Raw genomic sequence first — 14218 nt, forward strand, 5'->3', positions numbered from 1 at the left:
GTAACTCTAAGGGAAAGTTTTTAAATGACAAAAGAGTTGAAATGGGAGTTAATAGGGCACTGGGATATTACTCTTGATTTAGTTAAATGCAAAGTTACTTCAAGTTAATTCTACTGCTTAAACTTTATTGAAAGATCCTTTTTGATTTAAAACCTTAAACAAATTGCACTTTAAAGGATTATAGATAATCCATTTTTTAAAATTCAAGTACATCAGTGTTTGTTACTATGCAGAGAATGTCTGTACAAAGTTTCATGTAACCTGTGATATTCAGTCATTTTTATTAAAATGTTAATGGAATTCCTTCAGCAGTGTGGTGGTGGGTGTGTTCAGCTAGGACTGCACCTGCAAGCCAGGCCTCCTGAGAACCCAGCAGCACTTCTGCAGTACTCTGAAAGGTATTCCAGGTCCTCGACTGAAACAGGACCCGAGCTCTTCTTGTCTGCTGACAGAGGTAAGCGTCTCCCCTCCAACAGCTCAGGGAGAGGGCAGCCTGATAGGGTAACAGAGCAAGCCACACTGCACAGGCTCCCACTGGCAGCATTGACTCTGTACCAGAAGCTGCTAAACAAAGCTACACCCTGGTACGTGGTGATCTGCCAAAGGGATGCTGTAACTACTTCTCAGCTGTTCCAGCACAACCTACACAACTGCTGCTTCAGACCCAGACACAGGGTCTCTGAATAAAGTAACTTATTTTGCATTGTAGGAACTACAGTTTGAGTGTGCTGTTGGTAGCAATGAGTTTGAAAAGAGCCAACCCCCAAAACATAAAAGAAAGGCATCAGGGCAAGACTTTTTTTAACACTGTATATGGCAGCTAGTAAAGATAAACTAGGTAGTGTTTCCCCATCACTTACTGAAGAGGATCAGGATCTTTTATTTAAATTCTTGTGCAGAACTTTATTGCACAATAGACTGTTCTTCAAATTCACCATGTTAGCCCTCTATAAGTCCATACCACAGGCTTTCAAAGCTGCTCTGGGCAGAGCTGCAGTTAACTGAAAGCAAGTCTTCACCCACCCCAGTTGCGTCATTCACCTTTAACAAGCCTTGCAACCATGGGCTCCCAGAGAGCTGTACAGCATTCCAGGGCTGGACTCCAGGGCTCATCCTGATCACTACAGCTCTTCACTCAGCTGCCACTATAGCCAGTAATTACAAGCCAAGCAGAAATGGGGGAATTTTTCCTTGCTCTGGATTTAGACTGGGATTTCTCCACATACAGTAGCACCAACCCACCTGTACTGCTGAACAAACAAGCATTACCACATTGTTGTTTATATGAAGTGTGGCTTAGAGGGTAACCCCCTATAAATATTTTGGAAGGTCACCATTACTTTCCCCACTGTACAGAAGTTCATGTAACCATACAACGAAAGTTATACATACAGCTTGCCCCCTACAACATGAATACTTTTGAAAAGCAGGACTTTAAAACATGATATTTACAACTTAGATGTTCAAAGTTTTCTTCACTGCAAATATTATATCCTTGACTTGAGGTATGCAGTTATCTTCTAAAATTTTGGCGTAAGGCATAGGGACATCCGCGCCGGTAACACGCACAGCTGGAGCGTCCAAGTAGTTAAAGGCAGGTCCTGAAACAGAAGACAGCTGTCAGGTTGCTATGCACTATGGTTTTCTCTTAATCTACCGAAAGAGTTTTGATCCTGCAGCTCTCAATATTGCAGAGGAAGCTGTTCCCGCTCGTTTATTTCCATCCTGCTTTTTGCACAGTCAAGTTGCCTGCGTTAAGAATTATTTGTAACGGGAGCAGAGCTGGATCCGCCCTGTGAAAATGTCTGGAGCAAGATGGCCAGGCTCAGGTTCCCAAGATACAGCCCCCTACTTTTGCCTTCACCTGGCTTTATCATGAATTTGTCAGAATACATAGAATACATAGAATAAACCAGGTTGGAAGAGACCTTCAAGATCATCGCGTCCAACCCATCAACCAATCCAACACCACCCAAACAACTAACCCACGGCACCAAGCACCCCATCAAGTCTCCTCCTGAAAACCTCCAGTGATGGCGACTCCACCACCTCCCCAGGCAGCCCATTCCAATGGGCAATCACTCTTTCTGTATAGAACTTTTTCCTAACATCTAGCCTGAACCTCCCCTGGCGCAGCCTGAGACTGTGTCCTCTTGTTCTGGTACTGGCTGCCTGGGAGAAGAGACCAACATCCGTCTGTCTACAACCTCCCTTCAGGTAGTTGTAGAGAGTAATAAGGTCACCCCTGAGTCTCCTCTTCTCCAGGCTAAGCAACCCCAGCTCCCTCAGCCTCTCCTCATGGGGCTTATGTTCCAAACCCCTCACCAACTTTGTTGCTCTTCTCTGGACTCGTTCCAGCAAGTCAACCTCCTTCCTAAACTGAGGGGCCCAGAACTGGACACAGTACTCGAGGTGCGGCCTAACCAGTGCAGTGTACAGGGGCAGAATGACCTCCCTGCTCCTGCTGGCCACACTGTTCCTGATGCAGGCCAGGATGCCATTGGCCCTCTTAGCTGCCTGGGCACACTACAGGCTCATGTTCAGTCTACCGTCAACCAGCACCCCCAGGTCCCTCTCAGCCTGACTGCTCTCCAGCCACTCTGACCCCAGCCTGTAGCTCTGCATGGGGTTGTTGTGGCCAATGTGCAGAACCCGGCACTTGGATGTGTTCAATCTCATGCCGACAGTAGGAAATGAGATCAACATGCACACTGCAAAACTCAGTACCTTCCATGATCCTGGCACAGATTTCAGCTCCTACTCCAAACTGTGGCCAACCTCCTTCAACAGTTACAAGGTGGTTTGTCTTTACAACGCTGGCTTCCACCGTTTCAATGTCCATTGGTCGAATGGTTCGCAGATTTATGACCTGGACAGAAGAAAAGGGGTGCAGGCTCTGTGAGTTCTGTTAGGATCAAAGACTGTCAATTACCTCTGTCTGGGTACAGTGCCCTTCAGCACTTCTGTCTATTCTGACTCTGAAGACAAGACCTAAAAGTTAATAAAACTTGTAACTTTTTATTCTGGCAGAGACTGTGCAGAACAGTTTCTGGGGGCTCCTGGAAAATCCCAGATAGGTGAGTATTGCTAAACTGAGATAGAGCCACACTAATATACAGTGTCCTTGTCCTGCCTACCATACAGCTGGGTCAATTGGAAAATCGTGCAGTTCTGCCTTAATTTTGGGACAAAAATGTTCAATGCAGAAACATGAAATGCATATGCTGTTAAGGCATTTAACAAATACAGAACCTTGTAGTTAATACACTGAAGTTTTGCAGAGCCTGAACAAGATCTGCTGGCTTTCTCTCTTCAGAAAAAAACAACAGGAACGTCACCCACCTCACACTCTACACCTTCTTTGGAAAGTACAGCAGCTGCTTCCAAACAGTGTCCAACAGGTCTTGAGTGTGACACTAATGTAACATGAGTTCCTAGAACAGAAACAAGTGTTGAAAAAAACAAAACCTTTAAGATGTAAAGCTTTTTCCCAGACCTCGGGCTCCTTTCAAGGTAATGATAGGATGCACTAAGTAAATTAAAATTCCTTGCCTTGGATTGAAATGTTAAGTATTCTACACCCATTACTTAGCATGAAGAGTGATAGCAGAAGGACACAAACTTTACCCTTTAATTCAGGGAACTGAAAAGACATTTAATACAGTTCTCATTATCCTTTTCAAACATTCATATAATTTAGCAGTAAATTACAAACAAGTGGGATGAAATACTAAAGTGATCTCTGCATTCTGCACCAAAATTACATGTTAAGGTGAGGAAAAATGTATTTTAGCAGCTACTTGAGTCATTTTCTACTCATCTCTGTGCTACAGAACAAAGCCTTTGGAAGGGTATAGTTTTAGATGAGACACAGAGAACCAGGTGATCTTTCCCTATATGGGCAACAAAACAGTAAGGTATACCACTGGATAAAATAACACTTGAATGTTTGACATTCAAAATACTTTTCTATGCCCCCATGTCAGCAGTATTCTGAATACACAGAATACCTAGAATAAGCCAGGTTGGAAGAGACCTTCAAGATCATCGCGTCCAACCCATCAACCAATCCAACACCACCCAAACAACTAACCCACGGCACCAAGCACCCCATCAAGTCTTCTCCTGAACACCTTCAATGATAGTGACTCCGCCTTCAATGGTGGTGACTCCACCACCTCCCCAGGCAGCCCATTCCAATGGGCAATCACTCTCTCTGTATAGAACTTCTTCCTAATATCCAACCTAAACCTCCCCTGGCGCAGCCTGAGACTGTGCCCTCTTGTTCTGGTGCTGGCTGCCTGGGAGAAAAGACCAACATCTGCCTGGCTACAACCTCCCTTCAGGTAGTTGTAGAGAGTAATAAGGTCACCCCTGAGTCTCCTCTTCTCCAGGCTAAGCAGCCCCAGCTCCCTCACTCTCTCCTCATAGGGCTTGTGTTCCAAACCCCTCACCAACTTCATTGCCCTTCTCTGGACTTGTTCCAGCAAGTCAACCTCCTTCCTCAACTGAGGGGCCCAGAACTGGACACAGTACTCGAGGTGTGGCCTAACCAGTGCAGTGTACAGGGGCAGAGGTTAAAAAAAGCCCCCAAGCAGTTCAATCAGGAAAGAAATGACTCCCAGCTCACCTTGCTTTTCTATCTTAGCTTTTCCAATTGGAACTATGAAGTCCTTTGACTGTGCCTGTTCAGACATTTCAAAGGGAACACCATACAGCAATTCATTTTCCAGCACCACAACTAGAAGAAAACATACTTGGATTAACAGGTACATCTGCAGGCAGAGGACTGTACTGATGATAAGTGGTACTGCATTACGCTAGCTCAGGTTACTAGGCCCTTCCAGGCAAGGACTTTGGCAGAAGTTTGCAGAAGCACTTAAATAAACCAGATTTTTTACTTCCAATGCTGAAATATTTTAAGAAGATTGTCTACAATTAGTCTTAAATGAGATCAGGTATTTAATTTTTGATACATGTCAGAAGAATTTCTTGTTCTAGAAAGGCCTTAGATTCTGCATGCCTGTATGTGACAACCACAAAGGCTGCCCTGTTTTTAATGACATTCTGGATTTATCACCTTTATTTCAAAACCTGCAAAAATGAGTCACAGAGGCCCTGGATAAGCAGGGACTCTTCCTGCCTCATCTTCGTATTTTTTACTGCTTTGCAAAAGATTCATAAATGTTCCTAAATTTCTTAATTGGTACCAGACTAGCAGCAAAGCTATGCAGCTGGCAGCAATACAAAACTAGCCTTCTGCTGGCAAGGCAAGTGACTGTTAGGAAATGAGGTAAATGCTTCTGTGCCTTTGTAAATACCCTAAAGCTGCAGTAAAGCACCCTTGGGTGTCAGGGTTGAACAGTCTTTTAACTGTCACTTCAAGATTACGTGCTAGATGTTGCCATGAGCTGTTTGTGTTCACCTGGATTATCGTCCCGGATTGATGCTTTCAGCAGACCTTTGGCATCTTCTGAGCTCCAAGGACTAACAACTTTCAGACCTGGGCAGTGCCCATACCATGCTGCAAAGCACTGGGAGTGCTGAGCAGCCACTCCAGCTGATGCTCCGTTGGGGCCCCGGAAGACAATGGGCACAGCGATTGATCCCGCAGACATGTAACAGGTCTTGGCAGCTGAGTTTATAACCTGATCGATTGCTTGCATGGAGAAGTTGAAGGTCATGAATTCACACACGGGTCTCAACCCTGCCTATAAAATACACGTTGATAAGTTTCTGCATTAAAAATGCTTGTTTTAAACATTCAGATCAGAAGTAGAGGAACGCAAATCTACAAACCATAGCAGCACCAACAGCGATTCCTGTAAAGCCCATCTGAAAGAGAAGGAAACCCAGGGTAAGCACGAGGGGAGGGGCTCACGAAGGGATCACCGGGATAAGAGACAGGGCAGCCTTACCTCCGATATCGGGGTGTCGATGACCCTCTTGTCCCCGTACTTCTTCCAGAGACCCCTGGAGATCTGCAGGGCAGAGAGAAGTCAAGAGCCTGCCGGAGGCCCTTTTCCCGGCCCGGAAACGGCATCCACATACCTTGTAGGCCCCGTCGTACTGGGCGACCTCCTCGCCCAGCAAGAAGACGCGCTCGTCTCGCTCTAGCTCCTCATCCAGCGCCTGGTTCAGCGCATCCCGCACCGTCACCTGCGAGGCACCGACAGCTGGGCAGGGCGGGGATACAGCCCGCAGCCGCCGGGCTCCCCACACACCAAGGACGTGGGGAGTCATCTCACCGGCCACCCGCCCCCGGGCTGCCTCGCAGTCCCGGAGCCGGACATTTCCCCGATATACTCTTTCGGGGCACCCCTCCCAGCGGCGGCCCCGGTACCTGTACGGCGGCGGGCGCGGAAAGGCGGATCCCTCTGCGCGACTGGAGCAGTCTCCCGGCGGCGCGGCCCTGCAGCGAGAGGCGGGCAAGGCAGGCGCCCAGCGGCGCCAGGTGCCGCAGTGCCGCCGCAGACGCCGCCATCTTGCCCGTGTCCTCTAGTGCGGAGGCAGTGGGGCGCCGCGCGCCGCCGGTGACAAGGCCCCGCCCCACGCACCCTGTCAAAGGCCTCGCCCCGCTCTCTCGCGAGAGCCGGCGCCCGCGACGGCGGGAAGCGCGCGGCGCGGCTCTTGCTTGTCACTTCCGCTCTCCCCGCGGTGGCGGCGGCAGCGGTGCCTGAGTCTGCTGGGGCGAACCGTGCGCCCGCCCTGCTTTGGCGGGCAGGCGCATGGCCCGGGCTCGCACGCCTGTCCCGCAGCCACGGCTTCGCCTTTTGGGGCTGCCTAGGCCGGGCCCCTCCGAACCCCCTTCGTGATTCCGCAGCTGGGTGTCGGGCTGTGGGGCCGAGGCGGGCACTAAGCGCAGCCACCCGGCTGGCGGCTCTGAGGGGAACGGGGGCGGCGCTGATGCGCCCCCAGAGCCGTTCCCAGCGCTGACCGGCGGGGGTGTGACCGGGGAGGCGTGGCCTGGTTAGGGCACACCCTCGCTCCGCCTTCTCCCGCGCCAGCGGCTCAACTTCGGGCTCGTATTCAGTCGTCCGTGCTGCTGCTGCTGCCGCCGGCGAGCTCTGCCTCAGCACCGGGAGCTGCGCCCGTGAGTGCTTGGCTGGGCCGGGCCACCCCAGGGCGGGAGGGTGCGGAGCTGGGCGCCCCGAGCTAGCGCTGGCTGGAGGGAGCGGTAAGGGGCTTGACGCCCGCGGCCCGCGTAGGGCGGGGTGCCCCCACTGTGGGGAGAGCGTTAAGATGAGATGGTCGCATCCCGGGTGAGGGTCAGGGTGCGGGGCTGGGCTCCCGGGGCGTTTCGGTACTGGGCGAGGGCTGTGGGGCAGGATGCCGGGTCCCCGGTGTTAGGGTGAGGATGGGACAGCTGGTGCTTGGATGGTCCCGGTTGGGCTGGGGGATGGACAAGGGAGGACGACGGCGTGCCTGGCGGTGAGCTCTGGAAGGGACAGTCTGGGGTTAGAGGGATCCTGCCCCACGCTGGGAGGGGAGTAACCCCTCCTGCCCGACCGGGGAGAGGAGACAGAGCTGGGCCACTGGTTTGGCGTGGGGGTGAGGGTGTGGGCTTGTGGGTTAGTTGCAGGGCAGAGGCAAAATGTCTTGGTTCATCTCCAGCATCTTTGCTGAATCATTGTGATCCTGGGGAGAGTTCTTTCACCGTGAGCTCTCTGGCTCCTCTGTGATGGAAATTGGCATTTCCTGGCTCCTGCTGCAGGCCTGAGCCCCTCTCTGTCGAGAGCTCACAGGAAGGATTTTTGCCCCTATCTTGCTTTCACTCCTTGGTCCATGCAGAGCCCCTTTGGTGTGTGCAGAGAGGCTCAGTGTTTCTGACGTCTGCCTTCTTCCAAAACTATTTGGAGATGCATTTCTACATGCCGACGACTGGTTAGTTTCACAGAAGTAAAATGTAAGGGCAAGACTCAGCCGTGGTCGTGGGTGCTGAAAGCCTGGATGCCTGGGGTTGCTGCAGCAGGACCAGGCTAGGTACATGTTAAAGGAGGGACAAAGTGAAATTGTGATATGGGCTCTTCAAACAAGTAGCAATGCAAATAAAAGTTTGGAATCTGGTCTTAAACCAGGGTGTCATAATGCTCCTCAGGAGAGGGAAGGAAACTTAAGGAGTTTGGAATTTATAGTAAAGCAATTAAGGCATAAAGGAGTGAAAAGGCTGAGTGGCTGGTGTGAGCGTTGTTCCCTCTTGCCTGAGGTGAAGACTAAGCTATTAGTAAAAGTCAACTAAAGAAAAGCAAGAGCTAAGATAATTTTTAATAAACTGTATTAGTCATGATGAACTTGACACATGTAAAGATGATGGATGCCTTCCTTAGTGAAGCTATCTGAATTACTAAATTTGATAATTGGTTTTTAAGAGCTTGCCTCCTCCTTGCTCCCTTGGTTAGGGTAGCTTAGTGCTGGAGCCTTGGATTTGCTCTTCAGCCTGTCATCTCGCTGTACTGTTTTGGTGGAGTGCAGACATCACTGGTGCTAGCTTAGTTTGTGCCAGTTGATCTGAGTCACTGATCATGTTTTACGTTAAAAACTTGCCTTTCAAGGGTTATGACTGGCTGGGGAGTAGGGAGCCTGCCCGTATACACCATAACTGTGTTGAGGGCAGGACTTTCTTTCTCACCTTTGGAGAGTTAAATGTAAAAGACAGGGAGCTCACTGAGCAGCTTGAAATACTAAATATATGTCTGTGCAAGCAGAGTCCTAGAATTACTCTCTGTAATTTCGGAGTTGCCACTGGTAGAATTCCTGACAACTCTATACAGACCTAGAATTCCAAAGTAACTGTTGAGGTTATACAACTTGTGTTGTAATGTTGCTGCCAAACTGTTCATTAAAGGCTAGTGCCACAACTGAATCCTTTAACTCTTTTTGTTGGAAAAACTAGATTAAAAACATTCAGAGCAAATATAAAGTGCTGCATGCCTTTGTCTTCTTTAAGTGTTAGGTGTATTTCTTCTCCTCCTTCAAGTGACTGTGTGTGACAGCAGTGCAGTAGTTTTCTCCAGGCGCAGCGAGTAGCCTGTGGCCTTGACCACAGGCAGGACATGTGGTCCCAGCAGTGCAAATGCTTGGCAGGGTTGCTGGCATCCCCTGGCCTGTCCTGAACTTGTTCACAGACATGGATGTTCAGCTGCCTCTTGTTTGCTTTCTCTGAATTCCAGCTCGCAAAATGGTTGCGCGTTGGTAGCTCTGTTGTGGGAGAAGCCCTGCCGAAGCTGGTGGGCCTTACCTGTTGCAATAGTGTTGCTTTGTAATACTCTGAGTTATAAGATATGAAATAAGAGTGAGCATTTTATTTTTATTTTGTTTGGTGTATTAAGTACAAAATGATGACTTAAGTGCTTTTCTTCTAAGGTACTCTTATTGTGCCTTTTCTAGCTTTGGGTGTGCTTGGTGCAGGGCTGTGGCAGCAGCTGTGCTGACTGTTTTAGTGATGGTGTCTTCTCCCTGCTCGAGAAGCAGCTTAATGAAAGCAGGACTGTGGTTCGACACAGTTGGTGCACTTCTGCTCTCACTGATGACATCCTGTTTGGCTTGTATGGTGTCAGCAGTTTAGCTGAATTTCATCTTAAATGACTATTTCTCGTGGTTATCAAAAGCAGGCTGATACAGCTGCCTGTCATTGGTTTTCTACCGTCAGGATACAAGCAGGCACATTAGTGAGGCTGTCCCTCCATGCAGTATGTTGTGTGACACAGACTGACTTGAGGCTGCCTACCCCAGGGTATGGAAGGTGTGTGCCCACCTCCACCAGTGCATCACTGCATTTCATTCAGGGAGAACTTAAAGCATCATTGAAAGGGCTTATGTCATGAAGGGCATACATCCCACCCTTCTTGGGTTGTAGTTTGCTCATCCTTCTCTCAGATTAGCTCTAAACAGAGCTATTTTTGCCTGTGAAGTTGCTTAGGAATTCAGAGCTCCCAGGATGATCAGGGTAGCAGCAGGTGGTTGCGATCACACTTGAGCATTTTTGGGATGGCCTCCCAGTATCATCACTTTGTGTTGTGCATCTTGCTCCCATGCTGGCTATGCCAGGGAGGTTTTTGTGCCTGATGATTCTGGGTCCTCACACAAAGGTCAGTGAGACTTCTCAATGCCACTTACGTGTCAAGTGCTGGGTTTGTTTCAGCTAATTGCTCTCTTAAATCATTCACTCTGGTGTTACATAGCAGTGCTGTGATCAAAGATTAGTTCGTGCCCTTGTGCAGACAAGTGATGTCATCTGTTTCTCTGCCAGCTAAAATCTTGATTCTCCTGTAGTGTGGACTTAGATACGATGTTATTTTGGTTAGCATCTGTCCACCAGTGCAAATAACTCAGATGGACATCTCTCTGTCTTTGGGTGTGTAAGTGTTCTGTCATGACTACTAGTGCAGTTCCTGGATGTCTGGATCGTTTCACTTGCAAGTGAATCTTTTTCTTGAGTATCAGAAACATATGTCAGTCCCTTTTAGGGTTCTAATGCCTCTGCAGGTTATACAGGTGTTGTTATTCTGGTCAAGTACACCTGGAAGTGCTAAAATTGAAAAGGTCTGGGCTATTGATAAAAGTTAATGAGCTGTATGTGAATGGCACTTCCAAATAAAGAAAACTTGAATGGATTCCCTTCTTGATTTGTGAGCAGCCAAAAGGAAATAATTATAGAGGCTGGCAAAAGAGCTGGTGCTCCGGGTTTGTCTGCTCTTGAGGGGATGCTTTCATCTACTTTCTTGAGGCAGGTTCCATCTCTAATTTGTGCAAACAGGATCCTGGTGTGACTAGTTTTGTATCTCAGTAGTCCATAGTCTCCTGTTGTCTGGCCTCACAATTTTCATATACCTGTTTTGGGGTTTCTACTTTTTAGTACATCTGAGATGCAGCTGAGGCTGTGCTTGTGCTGCTGGCCCCTGGAAGCCTAAGCTGCTGGGTGCTGCTGTGCCCACTCTGTGGGTATGGGCAGGGTAGCAGAGCTCGGAGAGGTGGGATGTGCTGCCTTGTTCTGTGGTGAATGAGACCAACCTCGTTTACTAGGAATGAGAAGGGCAAGTAATCTTTTTGGCTGGGAAGGAACTGTGAGCCTTCAGTTGTTTTGGAATGGGGCTCTGGCTTGGCTAAATTTTGGTTCTGCTTTTAGCTGAGTGACTCTGTGTTGAAGTTTGCTAGTAAAGAGGATAGGAGCAGAAGTCTTGGTAACTGCGGTCTTTAAGATGTAAAAATAAACAAAGCTGAGAAGCTGTACCCTACTTAAAACAGACTGACCTAAATTTTCAGCAGTTGTAGCAAAGAGGCTGGCTCTGGGTAGAGGATAAAGGCTTACTGATGGGTGCCTGCCCTGTCTGTGCATTGCTTGACATGGTTAAAGGCCACCTTTGGAAAATCTCCACTGGTGTCTGGGGTCATTGGTTCCTCCCCCTCAAGTTGCACAACCTGGGCTGTGGATTTCCCTTGCCATACTTATGTGGAGCTACTTCTCTTGTTATGCAAGTCAGCAGTTCAGCATCTTTTGGGAAGTTACAGCTTGAACCACTTCTCAAATTGTTTTTGTTGGAGAGTTGTGGAAACATGTTCCATGTCCTCTGGCTTGTCCCTAACAAGATTTCTTTCAAGAGTGTGAGGTCTACTTGTACTCTTTTGTCTGTAGATTGATGTTCCTCCTATCAGTTGCAGTTCTTCACTACTGAATTATTAATTCTGCAGTGAGATGTGTTTTTTCATCTTACTGCCCATTGACTGTCATGCTTGATTTATTCTTCTGTGCAGTCTGAAACTGGAACACGTGAATTTTGACTAATATTAATGGATTCCGTGTCTAACCTCAGTGGTGGCTAAATAGACTCTTTAATTGGCAAAAGGACATCTGTCTTTCAAAGCACTTAGTTTCCCAGGTGAAAGGTAGTCCATTTGTGAACATGTATTATCCTCAGAGGGACATTGCTCGTTGTTATTTAACAAAACTGGGATGGCACAGACACAGAGACACCTGATGGTACGATGGCCTGTGTGCTCCAGAGGCAATCCTGTGGGTATTGTGAAGGGAGAATGAGGGAAAAGCTCTTGTTTGTAGATTCTTCTGCTGATGTGGCTTTGTAGCTGATTGCTCTCCTGGCAGAGAGCCTGCCTTTGATTAGAAAGCATTCCCCTGGGTTGTCCTTGTAGGTACTGATGGTCTGTCGTGTTTTGTTCTTTGTGTGTGCTTTTTCCTGCAGGGGAATAATAGGAGGTGAATCTTGTATCCTTTCAGCAGCCTTCTGTTCAACTTGGAGCACCACAGTTCAAGCAATTGAACAGATGGATAATGGAGACTGGGGATATATGGTAAGTGCTGTGCAGTTCAACTGGGCTTTCAAGATCATGCAGTAAGAATCCTTCCAGGTCTGTCCTGTGTAGCTCCAGAGTGTCAGTCATGTGGAAAGGAAAGTTCTGCATGTTACAACAGCTTACTTGCGTTCTCTGGAGTGCTTCACCTCGCTTGGTGTTTGTGGGGAGAGATTGATACTTCCTAGGTACAATCAGTGAACACTTGACTGGTGCCTTAAGCTCACTGTTACTGTTTTACAAACACACAGGAGCTGAAAGTTTGTGCTTCCTGCATGTAATTTGAAGGACTTTGTAATTTCATTTGTAAAGGAAAATTTTCCTTGTAAACCCTGTCTCGGACTAGACAAACACATCTTATTTTTCTTCTCCTTTCTTTCTCTAAACATTCTGCTGCTGTGCATATGTCTCTCTTCTCTGGCTGGCCTCAGTCCTAGTTGTTAGGGTTGGTAGCCAGATGGGATTTATGTTCCCTTCTCTCTTGCTTCCTCGTGTGCTATCTGGCTATCTGGAAGCTGATGTAGACTGGTTTGTGCTTTGCTCCCCCCCCCCACCTTTCTGTGCAGCATACTAATTTGCTAATAAATAAGTCTTTTTAGAGTTAAAAGCTGTGAAAGTTCTTTTTTTTTTTTTTTGTTTGCTTGTTTTAATAGTACCTCTTACCCAGAGCATGGATTATTTTGATTGTGATCTCTTGGTCCTGTGTCTAAACTTGCACTGTCACCTTCTTTTGAGGCTTTCAGATTCATTCAGCTGACTTTTTCTTTTCTCTTTTCCCCTCCTTTTTTGTTTGTTCTAGAATGAGAGACAGATTGTGAAGTAGGGAACACTGATGGGCCTCATTCAGACTAACTTGTTCTGCAGGAAATCTCTGTTCTCATTTCCCCTTCGGTAGAATAGGAAAAAACCTTGTTGGCCAACTGCAAAACTTGCTTCTATGACAGTAGCTCAGTTGTTAGCATTTCTAAAGCATTCTGGAAATGTGCATTCTGAATCTTAAGTATCATCCTGTCTAGTTGCCAGTTGTGCCTTGTTGCTAGGTGGCTTGGATTTGTTCAAGTTTAAGCACCACTTAAAGGCTTCAAATGGAAGAAGCCTGATCTTCTCCCAGGCCTGCAGTTCCTGAACTCTGCCTTGTGTGTCGGGGAGGTGATCAAATCTTCCTGTGGTGGCTTGATAAACTCTGCCTTTCTCTCTTTCTAGATGACTGATCCAGTCACACTAAATGTGGGTGGACACATGTATACGACATCCCTCACGACTCTAACGAGGTATCCTGACTCAATGCTTGGGGCCATGTTCAGGGGAGACTTCCCCACCGCCAGGGACTCTCAGGGCAATTACTTTATTGACAGAGATGGACCACTTTTCCGTTATGTTCTTAACTTTTTAAGGACCTCAGAGCTCACTTTGCCACTGGACTTCAAGGAGTTTGACCTACTTCGCAAGGAAGCAGACTTCTATCAGATCGAACCGCTAATTCAGTGTCTTAATGACCCCAAACCCCTGTATCCTGTGGATACCTTTGAAGAGGTGGTGGAGCTGTCCAGCACACGGAAGCTTTCCAAGTACTCCAACCCAGTGGCGGTTATCATCACGCAGCTCACTATCACGACTAAAGTCCATTCGTTGCTGGAAGGCATTTCAAACCACTTCACAAAGTGGAATAAGCACATGATGGACACCAGGGACTGCCAGGTTTCCTTCACGTTTGGGCCGTGCGATTACCACCAGGAAGTGTCCCTCAGAGTGCACCTGATGGAGTACATCACAAAGCAAGGCTTCACGATCAGGAATACCAGAGTCCATCACATGAGCGAGCGTGCCAACGAGAACACAGTGGAGCACAACTGGACTTTCTGTAGACTGGCACGGAAAACAGATGACTGACTCTGACTCCACAGGAGCCACT

General features: G+C 47.9%; 2 protein-coding genes across 3 annotated transcripts; one reads left to right on the forward strand and one right to left on the reverse strand.

Moving 5' to 3' along the window:
• Positions 1-98: 98 nt before the first annotated feature.
• PDHB (pyruvate dehydrogenase E1 subunit beta) lies at positions 99-6553 on the reverse strand. The gene is made up of 9 exons (XM_009905958.2): positions 6344-6553; positions 6052-6159; positions 5919-5981; positions 5800-5835; positions 5426-5711; positions 4631-4741; positions 3343-3434; positions 2728-2869; positions 99-1601 (listed from the first exon to the last, which is right to left on the reverse strand). The coding sequence occupies exons 1-9, from the start codon at positions 6482-6484 to the stop codon at positions 1456-1458; spliced, it is 1125 nt and encodes a 374-aa protein (XP_009904260.2). The 5' UTR covers positions 6485-6553; the 3' UTR covers positions 99-1455.
• A 138-nt stretch (positions 6554-6691) lies between these two features.
• On the forward strand, positions 6692-14197 carry KCTD6 (potassium channel tetramerization domain containing 6). 2 transcript variants are annotated; one of them, XM_054180714.1, is made up of 4 exons: positions 6692-7093; positions 12198-12306; positions 13510-13577; positions 13701-14197. In XM_054180714.1, exons 2-4 carry the CDS (start codon positions 12280-12282, stop codon positions 14194-14196), a joined length of 591 nt encoding a protein of 196 aa, XP_054036689.1. In that variant the 5' UTR covers positions 6692-7093; positions 12198-12279; the 3' UTR covers position 14197. The 2 variants fall into 2 exon arrangements, with proteins under 2 accessions (XP_054036689.1, XP_054036681.1); XM_054180706.1 differs by having other exon boundaries at positions 13510-14197.
• Positions 14198-14218: the final 21 nt, after the last annotated feature.

The sequence above is a fragment of the Dryobates pubescens genome, chromosome 1, assembly GCF_014839835.1.
Source record: "Dryobates pubescens isolate bDryPub1 chromosome 1, bDryPub1.pri, whole genome shotgun sequence".
In the NCBI taxonomy this organism is placed as follows: Eukaryota; Metazoa; Chordata; class Aves; order Piciformes; family Picidae; genus Dryobates; species Dryobates pubescens.

What these genes read in the sequence shown, in the direction of transcription:
- PDHB (XM_009905958.2), bottom strand. Translation starts at nt 6,484, where the DNA reads ATGGCGGCGTCTGCGGCGGCACTGCGGCACCTGGCGCCGCTGGGCGCC. An exon ending in AGTACGACGGGGCCTACAAG is followed by an intron (nt 5,982 to 6,051) that starts GTATGTGGATGC and finishes TCTGCCCTGCAG; the next exon opens with ATCTCCAGGGGTCTCTGGAA. An exon ending in CTGTGCCAGGATCATGGAAG is followed by an intron (nt 1,602 to 2,727) that starts GTACTGAGTTTT and finishes CTTCTGTTTCAG; the next exon opens with GACCTGCCTTTAACTACTTG.
- KCTD6 (XM_054180706.1), top strand. Translation starts at nt 12,280, where the DNA reads ATGGATAATGGAGACTGGGGATATATG. An exon ending in ATGGAGACTGGGGATATATG is followed by an intron (nt 12,307 to 13,509) that starts GTAAGTGCTGTG and finishes CTCTCTTTCTAG; the next exon opens with ATGACTGATCCAGTCACACT.